Source organism: Schistocerca americana, chromosome 6 (assembly GCF_021461395.2).
Source record: "Schistocerca americana isolate TAMUIC-IGC-003095 chromosome 6, iqSchAmer2.1, whole genome shotgun sequence".
In the NCBI taxonomy this organism is placed as follows: Eukaryota; Metazoa; Arthropoda; class Insecta; order Orthoptera; family Acrididae; genus Schistocerca; species Schistocerca americana.
The window spans coordinates 482,422,921-482,447,056 of NC_060124.1; the positions used below are offsets into that span (position 1 = coordinate 482,422,921).

Below are 24,136 nucleotides of genomic sequence, written 5' to 3' on the forward strand. Positions count from 1 at the left end.
TGTGAGCAGGAGATCCCGGGTTCGAGTCCCGGTCGGGGTACACATTTTTAGCTGTCCCCATCGAGGTATATCAACAACACCTGTCGGCAGCTGAAGGTTTCAATTAATCATCATTTATTCTAGAGAAGCTGCATGGTCATCAGTGGTATCTGTTCTGTCGAGAACAATTACTATCTTCATATATATAGTTAAAGGCAACCAGCCACTGACCTTCGTCTGTGCGAATGTCCACAGGTTGTCCGAACTCTTACGGGAATCGTCACCGTAGTGTGCGCGAGTAATCGGTGGATGGGCAAATATCTATTAGGTACATTACGTATGTAGATTGTGGACAGTTGGGAATGTGGGTCTCACGGGAAGCGTGCAAGGGGTACGTCCCTGCAGTCGCGCTATTCATCTGTGTCCTCGATGGCTCAGATGGATAGAGCGTCGGCCATGTAAGCAGGAGATCCCAGGTTCGAGTTCCGGTCGCGGCACACGTTTTTAGTTGCCCCCATCGAGGTATATCAACAACACCTGTCGGCATCTGAGGGTTCAATCAATTATCGTTCGTAGACTTTTCTGCGGAATCGTAATCTGCAATGAAAGACGAGGGCTCCCATTCAATATTTAAAAGTTGCCCCCCCAGCACCCACACACAGGTTGGGGTAGGGGGCCGTGTGTAGCATAATTGGATGTCCTCTCCGAAATGAACGAATTGGAGCTATAACTGTCTTCAGTTAAAATGAGTACCCTGTGTGTATACGAGGGCTATTCAGAAATATCTCATATGCAACTGTTAGCTACACCTTCCAGCTACTTCTCTACATAGTCGTCGCTCCGGCTTAGACGTTTGTCGTAGTGTTGTACCAACTTTCCAACACCATCGTCATAGAAGGCAACCGCCTGTGCTATCCACCAGTTCTCTACGCTGCTCTACAGCTCGTTCTCTGTGCCAAAATTTTGTCTTCATAGACAGCTGTTAATGTGAGAAGAGTTGGAACTCAGGGGCAGCCAGTTACAGGCTATATTGTGGGTGGTCAAACATTTCCCATCGAAAACTCTGTAGTAGAATCTTCATTGCCCCTGCAGAATGCGGTACAGAATTGTAACGAACAAGAAACCGCATGATAGTTGTGTTATGTGGGCTGCATGACATCAGGCGAAATCTCTCACCAGGCTCTCATACTTGGCGGGTGACTATTTCCTTGGCATCTTTACATGCTCACTGTGCACACAGAACAGAAAATAGCGACGTGATGAGATCTACTGGCGTATTAGAGACACTGCCCCCACACATATGTGCAAATCTTCTTCAGATTTTCAGAGTGGTTTCCATTTCATGATCTATCTGACCTTACTTTCTGAATAGCCCTTGCATATATGGAAAAGCATAGCTACAAGTGAGGGGCAAGCAAAGGCATTTTTTAGGTATTATGGGTGCTCAGGGAAAATGCTTACATTCAACAAACTAAAAAATAGTCTTGTTCAGCGCTATAAGAAGCAGAGTAGCTTAAAATTCTTTTAGAAATAGCTAAGTGGGATACCACAATAGCATCGTCTGGGAAAGGAAATAATTATTGCTCCTTAAAGAGTAGAACAGTGAGAGATGCATATCCCTTACCTAAAGTTATAGAAAAACCTGGATAATTGAGGGAATTACCACAACAGACCTCAATAATGGACTTAAATACGCACTAAGTAAAGGACTATCGCAGTAGAATAAACTGGGACTGCTCTATCGAATGGAAATTGAAGAGGCTATCTCTGCATTGTGCTCCCATCTTGTGGGAGGATACTCTATGCACACAAGTGGGTGTGGTTTACGCTGGACATGTCTGCAGGCATGGGTGGAGTCATGGGTCAGCGGTGGTGTTGTGGTTGAAGCCAGCGGACTGTTTTGAGCATATTGCAAGATGATAGGAGTTAGCAGGGGCACTTTGCGAGATGATGTTAGCCTCCTAGCATGGAGGAGCAGGAGATCATTTAGCGGCTCACCTCTGTGTCTGAGTCAGGCAACTGCAGTGCCTTGTGGAGTGCACAACATCTCCAAGCAACACCACGATTCCCTACCAACTGCTTACAAGCCCAGTGGTTGTGGATCACTGAGTAGCATGGCCTGGCAGGAACTGCAGTGTTTAAACAAATAAAATATGTTAAGTTCATATCTGTACCATTACCTATCTTATCCTACATACACACAGCAGTGGCAATTATCTGAGAACCACACAGGTTGCACCAGTGAACTATACAGGTTCAAACCTAGGTCAGGTGGTCTGTCTCTACGAGGGTCAGTCAAAGAGTAATGTCTCCTATTCTTTCCCCCTTAAATAATGTTAGTTAAGAGAAAATTGAATTTGGAGCTACCAGCAAAGCTTGTTCTCCAGCCTGTTGAAGAGGTAACATTCTGTTTCTACAGTACTGTGAGTACTGCAGTCGCTTACAAAATGACCGACGTTGATATTCATATCAGATAGCGTTCTGTGATGGAATTCTTGAGTGTAGAAGGATGAAATGCTCATTTGCATTCATGGAAGACTGAAAAATGTGGATTTTCCTGCAACAGTGGATGTCAGTAATGTTAGACGATTGGTTCGTCACTGTGACAAAGCTGAAGGACAAACACCGTTGGCCAATGAAACAGCGACTGGCAGGCTTGTGCAAAATGTGTGATTATGGTTGATTTTTTGGAGCAGGGATGCACAATAAATTCTGTCCAATACGTTAGAAAAGTAAAACAGCTCAAAGCACGTCTTCAGCGAGTTTTCCCAACAAAACCTGTGGCGGACGTTCTTGATTTGCATGATAATGCAAGGGCACACATCAGTAGTCATCGTGGGATGCAGTTTGAAGGTGAGTAAATGTTTATGTGTCAGTGGATTCAGAAGCAGGACCATGCATTTTACCACACTGGGATACATGCCCTTGTTGATATATAGATCAAAACTGTGGAAATGGACATGGATTATATCGAGGTCATATATTAATCGTCTGTGTTGTGGTTTTCTACCGATGTAGTTGTATTCGAAATTATTGACAAATAAAAATTATGAAGCATTACTTCTTAGCTGACTCTTGTAACAACTATGTAGATTCCCACAGACGTCTACCCATCGCTCTTAAACTTAGAGCAAGTGAATTTAGTTAATTTCTTGCCCATTTTACATTTCCCAGCCATGTTTCTTGTGATGTCATATTGGCTTATAAATTATGCAAACGAAGATAAATCTATATTGGTAAAACATTTGGCATATTGCATCATAAATTGTAGTGATAAACATAAGGGTGGCACAAATTGGCACAAATATAGACACAGCCATGTTTGATTGTAAAGAGATACTGTGTCCATAAATCATACTAATAAATTGAGTGTGACCTCTAGTGTGGCTTTAACTGTGACTCCTATTTATAACTGTCCTAAATAAATTGTCCCAGGCTTTTTTTTAATTTTTAAATGTGATGTCATATACCATTTTTTTCATCATAAATTATACTTTCTGGGTAATAAATTATAGCAATGAGAGCTTAGGATGTGGCTTAAAGTGACAGGTCATAAATTATAATAATTAAGTAGTAAATTATAGCCACCATATTAGATAAATCTGCAGTCTGCACCAGCTTTCCGAAGAGCAGATGAGACCTGACCGGCAACATCTCGACCACATTGTGGTCAGCCTGCCAAGGAGGCACCAGGCATGTTACAGCTCATCGGATGGAGGAACACAATGCTGAATGTTACCCAGCAACAAGTTCTAATTTCACAGGTAAGATGTATGCTTTCGAATAGGCCTCCTTAATTTTCATTGTTGTTTTCATTGTTTTGCTTGTTTTATTCCCTGATCCTCCTGGATCAAAGCCCATAAATTTCCGCATATACATAGTTATCTACACCATCTGTGTTTGAAGCATCCCAACGCTTTTATGTTTCAAATAATATGATGTACGAAACGCTTCTGAATATATGAAACTAGTTTACAGAATACAGCGTAACTGGAGAAAGCAAGATTTGTGTTAGTCATCCTAGCGGATAAAAGATGTTCTGCTGAAACCGATAGGGAAAACTGAAGACATCACTAAGAACTATCATGTGAAATCATTCACTACAGCAATTACATCAAATATAATTATCGAAGGAAGATAGGGCAGCGGTTCCTACTAGACAATACCTTGCTTGCATAAAAATTCCAGCAGTTGCCGTTGAACAGAATAAGTGTTTCACCCTGCAACGGAGTGTGAGCTTTTCCAAAAAATTCCTAGTAGAATAAAATTGTGTGCCACACTGGAAGTCGAACCCAAAACCTTGCTCTATTGACTTTTTGTTTTTTTTGTTAACCTTAGATCCATTTTCCAAATTTCTTTAATATCTTGGACTTCTGTTTGCCAGCTTTGCCACCTTCGGCTAGCTTCAATGCTGTGCTTTTCTTTTATAACAGAAGAAATTCTTTACTGCAAAAAGAGAAGTAAACCGGATTTTCTTATCTGCTCCTACGAAAGGAAAACAGTGTGTGTGAATTCCTAAGGGACCAAACTGCTGAGTTCATCGGTCCCAAGGAAAATAATAATACAAATTAAAGTCACTTCTTCGTTGTGAAACTGAAAATATTTCTTCTTCGTATTATCTCAAATAGTTCTTCTTGAGACATGGAATTGGAAATCACTTAGAAAAGAAACACCAGTTTTAATATCTTCTTTTCAAGATAGATATATCAGGAAAATGTGCTGGAGATAAGTTGGGTGTGATAACTCCTTTTATTATTATTATTATTATTGTCGTTTCATTATTTCATCCTACCCTCATTCCTTGTAGTACAGTTTTCAGCATGTTACCATATTTTCTCTTGTGCTCCATATACTGTACTTACAGATTTTGGAGTATTCACATATTGAAATATACCTTTGTGTCAGGTCCATAGTTGTTGATTAGGTAAAGCACGTATTTTCTCGTTAAGCGGCACCTATCATTGTTCGTTTTCTCTGGAAAGTATAGTGTCTATGGTCAGCACAGCATTGATGATGTTATGTTCGCTGCTGAAGACATTGTAATGAATGATTTTTGCCCTCTTACCCACTGCGAACTATTGACATTCCATTCACATATATATGTGTATACAGCTGTGCAAATAGATTGCAACGTAGGAGAAGGTTCGTTTGACACAATCGGATTTAGTACAGGCGTTCGTTGGTACCAACTATGTTACTGACTGATTTGTACCAAGTCGTTACCATGCCAGGATACTGACCAAGACTGAAGTTGTGCCGGATACCAGTCCAGTTTACTGCCGACCCACCCTCGTAGATTTATTTCAGCCAGAACTCTCCCCTATTTTCGCAAAAAACTCACAGAAGGCATATTGGGTTGATACTGCTATAAGAAAAGGTATTACGAGGAAATGACATAGGCATAGGTAGGTGACTTTTTCACCGTTCAACAGTGGGTGCACCATTTTTTGAAATTCCCTGGCAGATTAAAGCTGTGTTGCAGATCGAGAATCGAATAGGGAACTTTGCCTTTTGGAGGCCAATGAAGTTACCGTCTGAGCAAACCGTGAGTTTCCGGCAGAAGCAAAGTTTCAAACACACTGTTTGCCAGGTTCTAGCGAGAAATGTTGGATTAACATACGCGTAGACTACGGGTCAGTGTTAAGTTCAGTGTAACTCTTGGAGGTCTGCTGGTTTTGAAAACCTTTCTCCAGCTATTCATTGTTAACTGGGGTGCATAATATTAATTGCTTCACTGCAGATATCTCAGGAGTCAATGTGAAAAGTCGATGATATTAAATAATTTACACCAATACACAGTTCGAATTTTGTGTTGATGTTTATTTTCTTCCAAAATATTCGCACAGTGCACTGCTGAAAGAAACTGACTTTACGGGTCATGTACTCGAATTAATCGGAAACAAACGTCAATCTACTGCCACCCCCGAGCTCTTCGGCTCACTGCTTACGTAGTTCCTAAACAACACAAGTTCTCTGAAAATACTGTTTAACAAAGTCACATTAATTCAGTTACAATTAAAATCGGTTGTTTCATAAGAAACTGCAGCTACAATTTTGAAGATAATAAACGACTGACTGTAACAAACGAAATTTCTAAAATCTCTTTCCAAATATAGTATCGAAATTCTGCTTGAGAAATGTGACTAACAATACCTGATACATAATAATTGATATCTCGTTAATTACCATAGGAATTTTGATGGTAACGTATTTTGGAGTACTTTACGTAATGCAGAAACAGATTTTGAGGTTCAAATTTTACATGATAATCTCTTGTTGACCAAATGATCGAAATAATAGTTTTTTTATGACAGAAATTTCTAGAATTCGTAATTTCAAAATTAATTGCATTGAAACTGATTTGAGTTTTTATAGAAACATAATCTCTTGAGAGCGAACGTAGCTTTCAGTGCATCAATTAGACAGAAATCTACTCAAAACATTAATTTCCACGTTTAACGAAATAATCGAATCTGGACAACTAATTTCCCATTTTAATAACTGAACTAATTTTAACACTGACGTTTCTACATGATTACTGTCTGATAGTTCCACAAGTCAAACAATTAGTTTTTCTATAAATTTCGTAAAATTGGTGATTACAGTAAGATATTTTCCACTAACTAAAGATCTCTGTTAATAATATTTAAATGAGATGTAGTTCACTAATGGGTGTGTTACTTTTAACATATCTCGTGTACAATCCTAAATGATACAATAAAAAGCACCGAAAGTTGTATTTTAACATTTGCTATACTGTGAAATGCGTATCGTATAATATGTGAGGCTGTGGTATCGAATACTTCATATAAGGGTCCCCATAGTATGTCCTATCACAAGCTTAACGAAGGAACGTCAGTCCTGCCTGGATATATAGCCGGAAAATGTGTTTGATTCCCTGATCCACTTGGATCAAAGACCACACAGTTTCGCAACTAGGCAAAAAATGTTTTTTTGAATATTTTATGACGATGTGAAATGTTAGGTGTGAGGAGTAGCACGTGATTTCGGAAGTAAGATATTCTGCGTCAGCTGACTGCTGGCAGGCGTGATTTAGATGAGCGCGAGCAGTGTGAGATACGGCACGGGCATATATATGGGCGGTTGCGTGCGTGTGCAGGGTCGGCGACGCTAGGGTGTCAGTCACCTGGCCACACCTGCGAGGACCGACAGCTCAGCTCTGGCAGCATGGCGGGCGCCAAAGGGCCCAGGGCCGTGGCCATGCAGTTCCTCGCGGCGTTCCTCGGTGAGCAACCACGGCACGCCACAGGCCAATGTCTGTGGCGCATCAGCTTGTACCTATGACTAACAGTAGATGACTTTCTCATTGTGTCCTTTCAGTTTTCGGAAGCACATGTGTACATTCTCATGATTCACCAGTCCCACGGTTACCTCTCCTGTCCCAACCTCTTTATCCGAGAGTAGAACGTCCCCAATTATTTGTTTAGTGTGCTCCAAACTTTATCATCTTCCTCTAAACTTTGTAACCCTCTGCACATCCGTCGTTTTTTAAGTAAGTCGTGTATTCTGACTGGTTTCTTGCGGCCAATTTCCTGTGCGAACATTTTCATCTTAGAGTAGCACTTCCAACCTACTTCCTCAATGTTTGCTGGTTGTATCCCAATCACTGTCTTCCTCTGCAGTTGTTACCTTCTACAGCTCCCTCTACTACCATCGAATCTATTCCGCACACTCTGAGTTCTTCTTGTCAGTGTTTCCCATATATCCCTTTCTTCGCCGATTCTGCGGAGAACCTCCTGAAACAACGTGTTTACTGTTACCAGTCACCGTTTTATTTATTTCCACGACGTGTTTCAGAGGTTTAAACCTCCATCATCGGGTGGATTTACATTAGTTAGTATGACATTTTTGTGTATGTTGTGTTACGATTTTTTGGAGGAACTTGCGGCACTGCCTAGTGGAGAAACAAGACACTATTTCAGAACATGGTTTTGGATCTCTTCTGACAAAAAATTAAACTGATCTAATGGTAAACATAAAATAAGTAAACCAGAGTACCTCCAGTGGTCACAGGTTCCTTTCGCTGTCGTAACACATCACATGTATACTGTCACATTTATAAACAAATATGGCGTCTGGAAGCTGCTGGGTACAAGGTTCGTAGCAGGAGAGAAGACATAATCGCAAAGTGCAAAGAATATACATCGTAACAACTTTATTACAGTATAATTGTTTAAAGCATTTGGGGATGTTTGTTTTGAAGTGTTGAATATCTGTGTGTGTACTTCAGGTGGCATATGAATCTAATTTTGACAAGTTAAAACAGCTTAACATTCGTACTCGTTTATACAGTCAGGTGAAATGTTAAAATGGCTTAAACTTCATACTTGTTAATAACAATCAGGTGTAATGTTACAGATTTGAAGTACAATAATCATATTGGCTACAGCAGTAGAATCATACATAGATGATACTATTTGATTGGAATTAATAGACAGATGTGAGAGGCTGGAGGCAGAAGTAGGGGAAGAGAGAGAGAAAGTGTGTGTGTGTGTGTGTGTGTGTGTGTGTGTGAGAGAGAGAGAGAGAGAGAGAGAGAGAGACAGAGAGAGAGAGAGAGAGAGAGAGAGAGAGAGAGAGAGAGGGTGGATAGAGTGATTATATGAGAGCAAACATTTACATGGCAAGGGGTCCTAAGATTACATGTTACATATATTGGCTGCCTGAAGTTTGGGGTAATACATTGGTTAATGCTATAAAAGGTTTAAACCTTTGAAATGCGTCGTGGAAATAAATAAAACTGTGACTGGTAACAGTAAACTTGTTGTTTCATTTAATGTCAAAAACAGTCACTGTAAGGCCTAACCTAAAATGTCCACATTTAAAGAGAACCTCCTGATTCTTTGCATTACCAGTCGACTTAATTTTAAACATTCTTCTGTGGGACCAAATCTCATATGCTTCATTTCTGTTCTGTTCCGGTTTTCCGACAGTCAGTGTCTCAGTAGTATACAATGCGGTGCTTCAAACGTACATTCTCAAAAATTTCTTCTTCAAATTAAGGCCTGTGTTTGACGCTGCTAGATATCTGTGGGCCAGGAATTTCCTTTCTGCCAGTGCTAGTCTGCTTTTTATAGCCTCCTTGCTCTGTCCGTCATGGGTTATATTGCAGCCTAGGAGTCAAAATTTCTCTACTTCGTGGTCTCACATTATGATGTTTAGTTTCTCGCTGTTCTCATTTCTGTTACTTCTCATTACTTCAGTCTTTCTTCGTATTACTCAATCCATATTCTGTAGTCCTGTAGTTCACTTCAACAGATTCTGTGATTCTTCTTCACTTTCAATTAAGATAGCAATGTCATCAGCGAATCTTATCATCGATATCCTTTCACGCTGAATTTTAATCGCGCTCTTAAACCTTTCTTTTATTTCTGTCATTGCTTCTTTGGCGTGTAGACTGTTCATCAGGGGCGAAAGACTACACCCCTGCCTTACATCCATGACTGCAGTTGGATATTAGCTAGTAACTCCTTCCTCAGCCATCGTCAACATTAGCGCCTGAGTAAACTTCAGAATGGAAAAGAATTTTGTGTGAACAGTTTCATTTTTGAAATGACGAAAAACAAGTGATTTCTGATGAATCCAGACAATATCTACAGCCCATTTCTTTCAGCTTTTTTTAATGCATATAAAATGTTACGAGTGGAACAGGGAATTGCATCTATGCTTTATAGATCTAGAAAAGGCATATGACCGGGTTCCTAGGAGGAAGTTATTGTCTGTTCTACGAGATTATGGAATAGGAGGCAAACGTTTGCAAGCAATTAAAGGTCTTTACATAGATAGTCAGGCAGCAGTTAGAGTTGACGGTAAATTGAGTTCATGGTTCAGAGTAGTTTCAGGGGCAAGACAAGGCTGCAACCTGTCTCCACTGTTGTCATATTATTTATGGATCATATGTTGAAAACAATAGACTGGCTGGGTGAGATTAAGATATGTGAACACAGAATAAGCAGTCTCGCATATGCGGATGACTTAGTTGTGATGGCAGATTCGATTGAAAGTTTGCAAAGTAATATTTCAAAGCTAGATCAGAAATGTAATAACTATGGTATGAAGATTAGCATCTCCAAAACGAAAGTAATGTCAGTGGGAAAGAGATATAAACGGATTGAGTGCCAAATAGGAGGAACAAAGTTAGAAGAGGTGGACGGTTTCAAGTACTTAGGATCCATATTGCCACAGGATGGCAACATAGTGAAAGAACTGGAAGCGAGGTGTATCCAAACTAATGCAGTGAGCGCTCAGCTACGATCCACTCTCTTCTGCAAGAAGGAAGTCAGTACCAAGACTAAGTTATCTGTGCACCGTTCAATCTTTCGACTAACTTTGTTGAATGGGAACGAAAACTGGGTGGATTCAGGTTACCTTATCAATTAGGTTGAGGTTACGGATACGAAAGCAGCAAGGTAGCTAGGATGATTGCAAGTATTAGTAGATGGGAACAATGGCAGGACGGTGTCCACAATGAGGAAATCAAAGAACAACTGGGAAAGAGGTCTATAGATGTAGCAGTCAGGGCGAACAGGCTAAGATGGTGGGGTCATGTTACACGCATGGGAGAAGCAAGGTTACCAAAGCGACTCATGGGTTCAGCAGTAGAGGGTTCAGCAGTAGAGGGTAGGAGTTGTCGGGGTAGACCAAGGAGAAGGTACCTGGATTCGGTTAAGAAAAACTTTGAAGTAATAGGCTTAACATCAGAAGAGGCACCAATGTTAGCACTGAATAGGGGATCATGGAGGTATTTTATAAGGGAGACTACGCTCCAGACTGAACTCTGAAAGGCATAATCAGTCTTAAATGATGATGATGATGATGATGATAAAATGGTGAAGCAATTCCTAGCTCATTCACTTCTTCTCGGAAAACAAAGATAGCTACCCACATTGAGGGTATACACTTGTTATAAAATATGGTGCACCCTCCTATCCCTAGCGACACTTGCTTCACCCACACTCTGCAGCCCTATTAATAATAATCAGTCGTGTTAGTATTTGTGCACTACACTCAGGCCTAGCCGAGCGGCTCCCTCCGTCGGAGGATGGAGTCCTCCCTCGAGCATGGCTGTGTGTGTCGCCCTTAGCGTAAGTTAGTTTAAGTTACATAAAGTACTGTATAAGCTTAGGGACCGATGACCTCAGCAGTCTCAAAGAACTGATCACACATATCCAAAATAGACTCAGGCCTACTCTTCGCAAATCACATAGTTGTTGACCCCTTACAATTTGAACTGGGAGACCTCAGGCAGCCAGTCCTCTGTGCATGACCGCTGTCACTAATAATAACAATAACAATAATAAAAATCTATATACTGCGCATTCCAGTTTGTCTGTGTCCACGGTATGTGTAGCCAATCTGTCTCCGCCCTATCCCCATCCCACTCCTCACCCTCCCATACTTCAACGCTTTATTATTTCTAAAATTATATTGTATGTAAATAATCTCTAGATATTGTAATTTGAAGCGACATACTCCCCTCTCTTTATTTCTAAAATTATATTGTATGTAAATAATCTCTAGATATTGTAATTTGAAGCGGCATACTCCTTTCTCTTTATTTCTAAAATTATATTGTATGTAAATAATCTCTAGATATTGTAATTTGAGGCGGCATACTCCCCTCTCCTCCCCCCCCCCCCCCTTCTCCTCTGCTTTCCCATTACCTTCCCAGCTAACCCTGTACGCTACAATATCCAGTTGCCTGTGCTCCTGGCACTTTTACGTCATCCCCCCCCCCATCCACCCCCCACCTCCCCCGCATCATCAACCGTTTCTTTTATGTTGCCCGTCGTGTTTGTTGGCTGGAAGGAGTCATACTTCGGGCGTCGGGCGTCTTGTGTGGTGTGAGATGCTGCTTTGTTGTCATTGGCACGTGCACGCCACGACAATACAAAAATATGCTGTACAAGAGTAAATACCAAAACTTACCTATAATGCATGTAGTAATAAGAAGGTTTGAAGATGTTTCGTGTACAAATATAGTACACTTTTGTAACTATTACAGTGTTTAAAGACCACTCACAAAAATATGCAATTTTAAACTGGAAGAAGGGAATAATTTAAGCTCTGATTTAAGCTCTAGTTGTACGATACCTATGTAAGGGCTAGTGGCCGTAACAGTTTATACACGTATAATATTTGCAACACTGCCGTCCAGTTGTACCATACACTTTGTTTAAGGTTGATCATCAATGAATGGAACACGTCAAACAAACGTAAACAGATCTGTAAATGTGCATTTTACTGTATATTGTGGTTTTTAGGACTTAATAATCATCTGTGAGCTCTAAATATATGGACAAGGCCACGTGCACAAGGTCCTTTTTAATTGTAGGTATTTTGTTTCTGACAGTCCTATAAAACATGGGCTACATTTTATCCACTAATATGCAACGTAGAGTGAGTTCATAACTCACGATAAACACGTTCTGTAACAAAAAATTTAGAAGTTATGTAAATGTACAGTTTCTATTTCTGCTTCTTGTAATGTCTATCAAAAAATTTTTTCTAAAATATCACGTGATAAATCATGGTGGAGATATGGTCCATGTACAGTCAGTTCCACAAGAAAGTGTGCGCCATAATTTTAAATGTAACGCCCGCAGTGGTCTCAAATCTGTACTCAGTGCGCTTTTGTACAGTGTATAGATAAACAGTGTGGTAGCTGAATGTTTTGATTTGTCGGCTGCAGTTTAAAATGGGTGCAAAATATCTGAAGTGTCATGAGGCAGTGTTCCACGTAAATCATCCACAGGGATCAAAGCTTTCGTATGGATCTGGTGCTAAAATTCTTAGAAAGTCAAAGACATTCGTTTCGAAGTGTATCAGACGATATTTAGAGGCTGGAAACGTGGATGGGCTAACGTGCCAAGCTGTATCGATGATGGCGACGATTGGATTAACTGTTAGGTAACTGTGCAATTAATAATGACATTTATTTTATGTAAACATACACTGGAGAGCCAGAGGCACTGGTACAACTGCCTAATATCGTGTAGGGACCCCGCGAGCTCTTCTGAACTGCACTTTGCAAGGCATCCCAGGTACGCTCAATAATATTCATGTGTGGGAGGGTTTGGTGACCAGCGGAAGTGTTTAAACTGATAAAACTGTTCCTGGAGCCATTCTCTAGCAATTCTGAACGTGGTGTCGCATTGTCCTGCTGGAATTGCCGAAGTTCGTCGGAATGCACAATGGACATGAATGGATGCCGGTGATCAACAGGATGCGTACGTACATCTCATCCATCTAGACGTATCAGTGGTCCCATATCACACCAACTGCACACGCCCCACACCATTCAGAGCCTCCACCAGCTTGAACAGTTTCCTGCTGACATGCAGCGCCCATGGATTCATGAGGTTGTCTCCATAGCCGCACACATTTATCCGCTCAACACGATTTGAAACGAGACTCGTACGACCATGCATCATGTTTCGTCATTAACAGTCCAATGTTGGTGCTGACGGGCCCAGGCGAGGCGTAAAGGTTTGTGTCGTGCAGTCATCAAGGGTACACGAGTGGGTCTTCGGCTCCGAGAGCCCATATCGACGACGTTTCGTTGAATAGTTCTCAAGCTGACACTTATTGATGGTCCAGCATTGAAACCTGCAGCAATTTACGGAAGGGCTGCACTTCTGTCACGTTGCACGATTTTCTTCAATCGTCGTTGGTCCCGTTCTTTTTCCGGCCGCAGCGATGTCGGAGATTTGATGTTTTACCGGATTCCTGATATTCACGGTACACTCGTGAAATGGTCGTACGGGGGTACATGCTGTGTCCCATTGCTCGTGCGCCGACCTTATCACTACGTTCAAACTTACTTAAATCTTGATAATCTGCCATTGTAGCAACAGTAACCGATCCAACAACTGCGCCAGGCACTTGTTGTCTTATATAGGCGTTGCCGACAGCAGCGCCATATTCTGCCCGGTTATGTATCTCTGTATTTAAATACGCATGCCTATACTAGTTTCTTTAGAGCTTTAATTTATACTTGTAATAGTGTCTTTTATTTCATACAGATAACGGTGAACACTTTCTTATGGAACTGACTGTATATACTCTATGTTACAGATCAGAGAATAACAACAAAGTCTGTCGAAACCGATTGTCGAAAATAAAGAAGGATTTAAGCGATCTCGGCTATAGAAAGTTTTTATCTATAACAGTAATAACAGTTTATGTCCTACTACAGTGTTGTAGCTATTATATAGATACTCTTGTGTTGTGCTGTCAAATAGTTCGTTTACTGTTGTGTAGTTAATAATGAAACTATTTCCGCTGTATTGTTTTATGTGGCTACAAGCCGGAGGAGACGTTTTCTTGGAACACATGTGATGTGTATGTCTCAAGTTTATTGCCATAGAAGCATGGTACAAAGTACAAAGAATGTGTGTATGGTTGGAGTACGTAAGGAAGATACTATCCATACATTCATTTCAAAAGCTGTAACCGCATTGCGTCTAGCGTTAATGGTAGTACTCGAAAAATAAGTTATTATTGGTAAGCTATGCAGTCAGTAGAAATTTCTTAGGGAATAGTGCCAATAAGCAAGGATATTTTAAAAATAATTTTTGTCTTGAGCGAAACACAATTCAACCCCTTTGTTCTTACCCCTCATAAAATTACAATTTACTCGTCGGAGGTACTTATCCCCATATTCGGAACCACGGCGGTAGTAAAATGAAAGCTATTCCCTGTGTCTTAATACATGTCCTATCATTCCCCCCCTTCCTTTTCTCAGTGTTTTTCACATGTTCCTTTCTTCGCTTGTTTTTCTGAGAACCTAACCATTTCGTATCTTATCAGCCCACCTAATTTTCAACATTATCCTGGAGCAGGGTGTCTCAAACGCGTCGATCTCTTCTGTTCCGGTTTTCCCACTGTCCATTATGCAGTACCATACAGTGCTCTACTCCAGACGTACATTCTCAGAAATTTCTGCCTGAGTTTAAGACAGATCTCTGTGACAACTGCCGTTCGCTTGACCACGAATTCCCTCGTTGCCTGTGCTAATAAGCTTTTTATATCCTCCTTGCTTCTTCTGTCGTGAGTAAATTAACTTCTAAGGTAGCATTATTCCTTAACTTCATCTATTGCATGGACCCTAGGTTTGATGTTAAGTTTATCGTTAATCTCATTTCTGCTGTTCCGCGTGATTTCCATTTTTCTTCGGTTTATTCTCAACCCGTATTTTTATGTACTCATTGGACCGTTCACTCAATTCAGTAGGTCCTACAATTCTTCTTCACATTCACTGAGGATAGCTATCTTTTATTTCCATCATTTGCTCTCCGACGTATAGATCGAACAGTAGGGGCGAAAAGCTACATCCCCTTCTTAGAGAATTTTTAATCTGAGCACTTCGTTCTTGGTGTTTCATTCTTATTGTCCCCTCGTGGTTCTTGTACATATTGTACCTCACCCGTCCTTTTCTGTATGTTACAGATTCACAATTTTGTTTTCCATTTTTCTGTATATTACTCTTGTGAGCACTTTGGATGCATGAGCCATTAAACTGATTGTGCGATGGATAATTCTTGTACTTGTTGGATGTTGCTATCTTCTCGACTGTGCGCATGGTATTTCTCTGAAGTGTGATGGAAAGTCTGCTGGCTTAAACATTCTACATACCAATTTCATTAGTCGCCTGGTTGTCACTTATCCCCAATGATTTCAAAAATTCCGAAGATATGCTATAAAAGCTGTCTGCCTCATTTGGTCACCAGCATTCCATATATTTGTTATACTCTGGCTATAATGCTGTGTTCTATCTGTGGACTAGAATAGCCTAAACTTTGGGATATAAATTGTAGGGGCCAGAATAAACCTTTCGCCTTGCAGCAAAGTGTGGTTTGAAACTTCTTGATAGCTGCGCACCGTAGGGGTTCGTATCCCGTACATCGCCAGTCGCAGGCATTGCAGGTACCGACCGGATGATGCACGCACGACTCATATTCTTCCTCCTACCGGTTGAGAATGCCGGTTCGGTACACGGTTTCCATCTGTCAGAGTTTCAAGCTGATGACTGGTTTGACATTTGCACCATGTTTTGATCTTGATCAAAGAATCAAATAAGTCAAGTAAATTTTTTCTCTCTTTTCTAATTTTCTCCCGTATGTCTCGGTCGATCAGAATAAACGTGTAAAGGCCATACGTTCAGTCGTTACATGCTACTAGGATGTTTTATATTACTTCTTAACTCTCGAGACACCATTGGTTAATCTAAAAAGTGCACCGTGCTTCAGATTCTAGGCCTAACTGTAGCTCTCTGTAACCGACTGGCTACATGAGTTCAAAGCCCTGATAAAGGCACTGGAATGCCACCTCCTAATACATCTAGGTTTAGTAAAGCACTGTCGCTTTCAGAGTAGCCTTATGAAACGCCCCCTTAGAAAAATTATGAATTACTGTGCTGGTAAACCTCTTACCTTATTTGATTCACAAAAGCTGAGCCAAACTCAACGTACTCAGACAGTTTTCTCTTTACTCATTCTGATCATCACTAAACTGACACACAATATTTCAACGCAACGTAATCTGACTTTCAATAATCCCTACGGAAGAATTGCACTGACTAACAATAACCTATACCTTTCATGAATCACTCACCTCACAAAAATCTTCGTTACTCGAACTACTGCAATATAGCGAGCGTCAATACTGCCAGCTAAATAAGAGATTCTAACTATGGAAGGCACTAACTACTGATAGGCATAGTTAGCAAATGAAAGATTTTGATAGAGAACAAACAATGTATTTACCTTGATAATGTTCAAAAGTCATCATATATATACAGCAGTTCATGATATCCAGTATTACAAATTTGCTCATTCTGATGGACACACGTCAAGATCGTCCGGTCTCAAAATTCCGCCATCTCTCTCCCCACATCCACAACTACTGGCGGCTCACCTGCAACTGCACAACGCTACGTGCTGTTCACATCCAACAGTCCAACAGTGCAATAGCGAATATTCCAACAATGCCAACCAGCCACAGACTGCACACAGCACAGTCAGTGATTTTCATACAGAGCGCTACGTGGCGTTACCAACATAAAAACCTAAACAGCCTACTTACAGCCTTCGTGTTGAGAACAGTTTTAGCTTTCGCCTTTACCTTTGATTTCACAAAACAATCGATTCCCCCGTTGGTTCTCCGTTCCTGATTATAGCTTAATGTTAATTTTGTTGTCTCTCAAGTAAGCAAGCAAACTGGAGACAGATCTGGTGACCAACAGGCCAAGACAACTTGTCGACACCATGCACAGCTTGTTGGGTTACAACAGTGTTACGTGGGCGAGAGTTGTCGTGCTGGAAAACACCCCATGAGTACTGTTCATGAGTGACAGCACAACGGGTCGAATCACTTAATTGTACAAATGTGCAGTCAGGGGTGCGTGGGATAATAACGAGAGTGCTTCTGTTGTCATACGAAATCGGGCCCCAGACCATAACTCCAGGTGCAGGTCCAGTGTGTCTATGAAGAAGACAGGTTGGTTTCCAGGCTTTCAATTGGCCTCCTGCTGAGTCACACACTGCCACTCACTGGCACCGAGGCAGATGCACCTTTCATCAGAAAACACAATAGTCTTACAATGAGACCTTGCTTGACACCATTGAAGTCGCAGATGGCGGTGGTCTGGAGTCAGTGGAATGCATGATACAGGGCATCTGGCTTGCAGCTGTCCTTGAAGTAACCGATTTGTAGAAGTCCGTTGTGTCACTGCGGTGCCAGCTGCTGCTCAAATTAATGCTGCAGATGCAGTAGGATGCGTCACGTATGCCGAACACGATGGACTTTCGGTAGTGCCACGTAGCCTTCCGGAATCCGGTATTCTTGATACTCTACTGCCCATTAAAATTGCTACACCACGAAGATGACGTGCTACAGACGCGAAATTTAACCGACAGGAAGAAGATGCTGTGATATGCATATGATTAGCTTTTCAGAGCATTCACACAAGGGTGGCGCCGGTGGCGACACCTACAACGTGCTGGCATGAGGAAAGCTTCCAACCGATTTCTCGTACACAAACAGCTGTTGACCGGCGTTGCCTGATGAAACGTTGTTGTGATGCCTCGTGTAAGGAGCAGAAATGCGTACCATCACGTTTCCGACTTTGATAAAGGTCGGATTGTAGACTATCGCAATTGCGGTTTATCGTATCGCGACATTGCTGCTCGCGTTGGTCGAGATCCAATGACTGTTAGCAGAATATGGAATCGGTGGGTTCAGGAGGATAATACGGAACGCCGTGCTGGATCCCAACGGCCTTGTATCACTAGCAGTCGAGATGACAGGCATCTTATCCGCATGGCTATAACGGATCGTGCAGCCACGTCTCGATCCCTGAGTTAACAGATGGGGACGTTTGCTAGACAACAACCATCTGCACGAACAGTTCGACGAAGTTTGCAGCTCGAAGATCATGGGTGCGGTTACCCTTGACGCTGCATCACAGACAGGAGCGCCTGCGATGGTGTACTCAACTAAGAACCTGGGTGCACGAATGGCAAAACGTCATTTTTTCGGATGAATCCAGGTTCTGTTTACAGCATGGTGACGGTCGCACCCGTGTTTGGCGACATCGCGGTGAGCGCACATTGGAAGCGTGTATTCGTCATCGCCATACTGGCGCATCACCCGGCGTGATGATATGGGGTGCCATTGGTTACACGTCTCGGCCGTCTCTTGTTCTCATTGACGCCACTTTGAACAGTGAACATTACATTTCAGATGTGTTACGACCCGTGGCTCTACCCTTCATTCGATCCCTGCGAAACCCTACATTTCAGCAGAATAATGCACGACCGCATGTTGCATGTCCTGTACGGACCTTTCTGGATACAGAAAATGTTCGACTGTTGCCCTGGCCATCACATTGTCCAGATCTCTCACCAATTGAAAACGTCTGTTCAATAGTGGCGGAGCAACTGGCTCGTCACAATACGCCAGTCACTACTCTTGGAGAACTGTGGTATCGTGTTGAAGCTGCATGGGCAGCTGTACCTGTACACGCCATCCAAGCTCTGTTTGACTCAATGCCCAGGCGCATCAAGGCCGTTATGACGACCAGAGGTGGTTGTTCTGGGTACTGATTTCTCAGGATTTATGGACCTAAATTGCGTGAAAATGTAATCACATGTCAGTTCTGGTATAATATATTTGTCCAATGAGTACCCGTTTGTCATCTGCATTTCTTCTTGGTGTAGCAATTTTAATGGCCAGTAGTGTACATTCGAGTGACCACCGCTACCACCAGTCACGTATAGTGGTTACATTACTGCCATGTCTTCCTGCAGTATTGCAGAAGCAACAGCCACGACATCGTTGAAGCTCAGTGAGGGGTTGATAGTGGCGTCTTTGTCGCCTTAGGGCATTCTTGACTAACTCAACTCACCACCAAACATAACTCTCACGACCGTTACAGTTTCTATTCAAAGCAAACATGATTTGCATTCTCGTAGGGACGCTACCAGCGCCAGTCTTAAGCGACTGGTGCGAAATCTCATTAGACATCGTCCTTCAGACACGGAAAAACGCATATCAGTTTCCTTTTCTTTCGCACAACTCCTTCTTGGTGTTGCGATTTTTTTCCAGCAGTGTATTTCAGGATATGACAAGATGCATCGCTACTAATTAGATGAAGCGATTAGTTGAGGTGCCTTCACTAATATGCACTGTTGATCCCTTGTAGGAAACTTTCAGTTAAGATAACAGAAACTTCAGACTACAGCTCGGAATGATGGCGTATTTTGAACACCCCAAGAATGAAGGCATTGCCTCATCCACAATGTGCCTACCGGAAATATACAGGGTGATTCAAAAAGAATACCACAACTTTAAAAATGTGTATTTAAGGAAAGAAACATAATATAACCATCTGTTGTACATCATTACAAAGAGTATTTAAAAAGGTTTTTTTCACTCAAAAACAAGTTCAGAGATGTTCAATATGGCCCCTTCCAGACACTCGAGCAATATCAACCCGATACTCCAACTCGTTCCACACTCTCTGTAGCATATCAGGCGAAACAGTTTGGATAGTTGCTGTTATTTCTCGTTTCAAATCATCAATGGTGGCTGGGAGAGGTGGCCGAAACACCATATCCTTAACATACCCCCATAAGAAAAAATCGCAGGGGGTAAGATCAGGGCTTCTTGGAGGCCAGTGATGAAGTGCTCTGTCTGGCGGCCGATCCATCGCCTCGGGTAGTTGACGTTCAGGTAGTTACGGACAGGTAAGTGCCAATGTGGTGGCGCTCCATCCTGCTGAAATATGAATTGTTGTGCTTCTTGTTCGAGCTCTCTACTAGCTCTGCGAGTCGATTTTCCTGGGCTGCGAACAAATGCTTGCTGGATGCGTGCTACATTTTCATCACTCGTTCTCGGCCGTCCAGAACTTTTCCCTTTGCTCAAACACCCATTCTCTGTAAACTGTTTATACCAACGTTTAATACACCACCTATCAGGAGGTTTAACACCATACTTCGTTCGAAATGCACGCTGAACAACTGTCGTCGATTCACTTCTGCCGTACTCAATAACACAAAAAGCTTTCTGTTGAGCGGTCGCCATCTTAGCATCAACTGACGCTGAGCCTAGTCAACAGCGCCTCAAGTGAACAAATGTACAACTAAATGAAACTTTATAGCTCCCTTAATTCGCCGACAGATAGTGCTTAGCTCTGCCTTTTGTCGTTGCAGAGTTTTAAATTCCTAAAGTTGTGGTATTCTTTTTTAATCACCCTGTATAACTTCCAGACCAAATTTTGACACAATCCACATCTCGTGATAGGCCATCCACCAAGCTTAACCACGTTTTTGGGGAATGGGTTGCTATTACTGACGTTGTAGATTGACGATTGAAGTAGTATACGACAATAATAATTCCATATTGCGTATGACGGTTTTTATTTATTTATTTATTATACACGTAGTTGATCCTTTATGGATCACGTGAAGCTTCTACAGTTCTTCCTGAGGTTTTTCCATGAGACCTTCATTTTCTCGCTCATGGCTTTCTTTCATCCGTCCACTTTGTACCGATCTTTTTGGCTGTTGTCTCTGGCTAGATTCCCCACTTGTCTATTTTGCTTCTGTAGATGTTACGGCCTGCAGTGTCCTGAATGGTGAGTTGAGCATCAGTAAGGCCTCTTCGTACTTGTTCGGCCCATGTCATACCTCTAAGATTTTCAGCGGTTGTTAGTATCTGGCGGGTGAATCTATACTCAGGAAGTCTGTGTATGCGTCCATAGAATTTAAGGTGTCTTTTTCTAATGTCAGCAGCAATATTTGAAATTTCCTCTGTATTTTCGTTGGTTTGCAGTCTACATCCAGCTTCAGTTTTTCGTGGTCCAAGGATTTTTCTAATGATCTTTCGTTCTTCTTATTGTAGATATTGCAGTAACATCTTGTTATGGATTGACAATGTTTCTGCTGCGTATAGCAACTCGGGTTTAATGACAGTGCTGTAGTGCCTGATTTTTGCATGCATGGACATGCACTTTTTGTTGTAAAGTTGGTGTGTTCGACCGTAGGCTCTCTTTAGTTTATGTGCTCGAATTTCTTTTCTTTTCTAGTCCAGTGGGTTCCAAAATTTCTGTCAAGTATTGAAATCAAATGAAATGATTGTATCGCATTGTTGGCCAGGAGGACCCATTCGAGGAAGGTCGGCCGCCAAATGCAAGTCTTATTTCAGTCGACGTCATACTGGGCGACTTGTGTGCTGGTGATCAGAATGGAATGATAATGTGGACAATAGAACACCCAGTCCACGAGCTGAAAAAAAATGCAACCCAGCGGGTAATCGAACCCAGGCCCACCGCACTGGAGGCAAACACGTTACCACTCAGGGAGACCTCCCAGGTACTGTTTGTCCACCCATATTTTGTGGTGAGATTCTCTGTGTTTAAGAGTGTACACATGAATTCGGCTTTCTCAAAAGAAATTTGCAAGCCAACCTTCTCGGCGCATTCCTTGAGTTTTTCTATTTGATGTATAGCATTTGGTTTATTGTCTGTCAAAATTGCAAGGGCATCGGCAAAGGCTACGCAGATGACTTCAGTTTTCCTGCCAATCTTCACTGTTTTACACAGGTCACGTTTTCTAAGCTCACTCTCCCATTCCCTTATGACCTTGTCCGAAATGATATTCAACAGAGTTGGAGATAGTCCGTCTACTTGTCTTACTCCAGTTCTGATCTTAAAACGTCCCGAGATTTCCCCCATGAATTTACTTTAGAGGTTATGTTGGAGAGTGTCTCTTCAATGAGGTTACGTGTTTTCTGATCAAGTACGAGTTCTATTAGAGTGTTGACAAGGGATTTACACCTTCTTGAAGTCGACGAATGTACATATGGCGGGCTTATGCCTAATAGCTCTGAATTTCAACGTTGTTTTTAGATTAAAAATTTGTTCAGGGCTGAAACACCTGAGTCGGAAACCTGCTTGATACTCTCCAGTCTTGTGGTCAATTTGTTCCTGTGTTCTCTGCAGCAGGCATGAAGAGAAGATCTTGTAGGTGATTGGTAGTAGTGAAATGCCTCGGTAATTGTTAACACCCGTTCTGTCGCCTTTTTTGTGCAGGGGGCGGATATGTGCACACTTCCAACCGGCAGGTAGTTCTTCTGTTGTCCAAATTTCTTTGATAATTTCCGTGAGCTCCTAAGGTAATTTAGGGCCTAAATGTTTCAGTATTTCTGCTACAATGTTGCCATCACCAGCCGCTTTGTTGTTTTTGAGATGGTGGATGTGCTTGAGGATTTCTGCTGTTGAGGGTGGTATTGAGTCTTGACTGGTGGTGCGGATTCAATAATTGGGAATCTTTCTGTGGGTTCTGGACAATTTAGTAAATTAGTGAAGTAAACTGCGAGTTCTTTGCAGTTTTCTTCATTAGTGAGCGCTAATTTTCCATTTTGTTTTTTAAAGCAGAGATAGTGTGATGTGTATCCTCGTATCCCATTTGCAAATATGCTGTAGAAATCTTTTATATTGTAATTCGTGAAGTCACTCTCTAGATGTTCCAGTTGTTCGATTAGGTTTCTTCTCTTGGTTTGTCTGATGGTTATCGGTATTTATTTCCGTACTTTGAAGAAATTTTGTTGTGTTTCTGACGTTTTCTTGCTGCTGTATTTCTGGAAGGTCAATTTGCGTGCTTTAAGGGTATTTTCACAGTTGTCGTTCCACCGTGCATGTTTTTCTCTTGTTTCTTTTTTCTCAGCAGCAGTAGTTCCTGCGCTTTACATATAATCTTGTTTATGAACTCTTCCTATGTGTTTGCTTCTTCTTTCTCTCATTCGTCCTTTATGTTTGTTTTGTGGAGAATGTTTAAGTCGAATCTCTGCAAGTGCGATTTCTTGGGATTGTACTTGGAGTGGAGTGCATTTTACTTTGACTCGTGTAAGGTAGTAGTCTGAGTCAATATTGGCACCTCTTCGGACATGTACATCATGAATTTCTCGTTGGTGTATGTGGGTTTATGGTCAGTCTGGAATTCCCCAAGTTCTTGAATAGGAGAGCGCCAAATTTCTTGCTTTCTGGGGTGCTTTCATAAAGATGTGAACATTACCTTCAGGTTGAAATTTTGGCAGAGATCAACTAGTCGCCTTCCATTTCTGTTAGTAAATTTGTGCGCAGGATATCTGCCTATAGTCTTTCTGTGTTCTTTTCTCTGCTCAGTTGTGCATTAAAGTCACCAAGGAGTAAGATGGTGTCCATCTTGGGGGTCTTCGCCATAATAGTCTCCTCCAGCTCGTTCCAAAAATTCTCCACTTCCGAAGGGTTTTTCTTGTTGTCTATGTTGGTTGGAGCGTGAGTGTTGACAAGTGTACAATTTCTGTTGGCGCACTGTATAAATGCCATCATGAGTGTTGTTGATGGGAGTGACTTCCTTGACGGAGTTTTTGATCTTCTTGTGTGCAAGTATCGCCATTCCCAGCAAGGGGGGCACCTTTGCCAATCTGTCTATCAGTTTTGCTCTTGAATATGCGGTAGTTACCATAATCTGTGGTATGATCGTCAGTATATCGTGTTTCCTGAAGTGAGGATTTTTTTGTCTGTCGAGTTCTGTAGTAAGACTGAATAGCTTTCCAGGTTGTATTAGTGTATTGATATTTAGCGTGCCAATGA

General features: G+C 41.7%; 1 protein-coding gene across 1 annotated transcript in view; it reads left to right on the forward strand.

The window, feature by feature from the left end:
- LOC124620224 (facilitated trehalose transporter Tret1-2 homolog) overlaps nucleotides 1-24,136 on the forward strand; it is a 98,380-nt gene that overhangs the window by 34,097 nt on the left and 40,147 nt on the right. Inside the window, exons 2-3 of the mRNA XM_047146891.1 lie at nucleotides 2,676-2,832; nucleotides 7,100-7,225. Of these exons, the coding sequence (XP_047002847.1) occupies nucleotides 2,676-2,832; nucleotides 7,100-7,225 (283 nt within the window). The remainder of the gene's footprint in view (nucleotides 1-2,675; nucleotides 2,833-7,099; nucleotides 7,226-24,136) is intronic.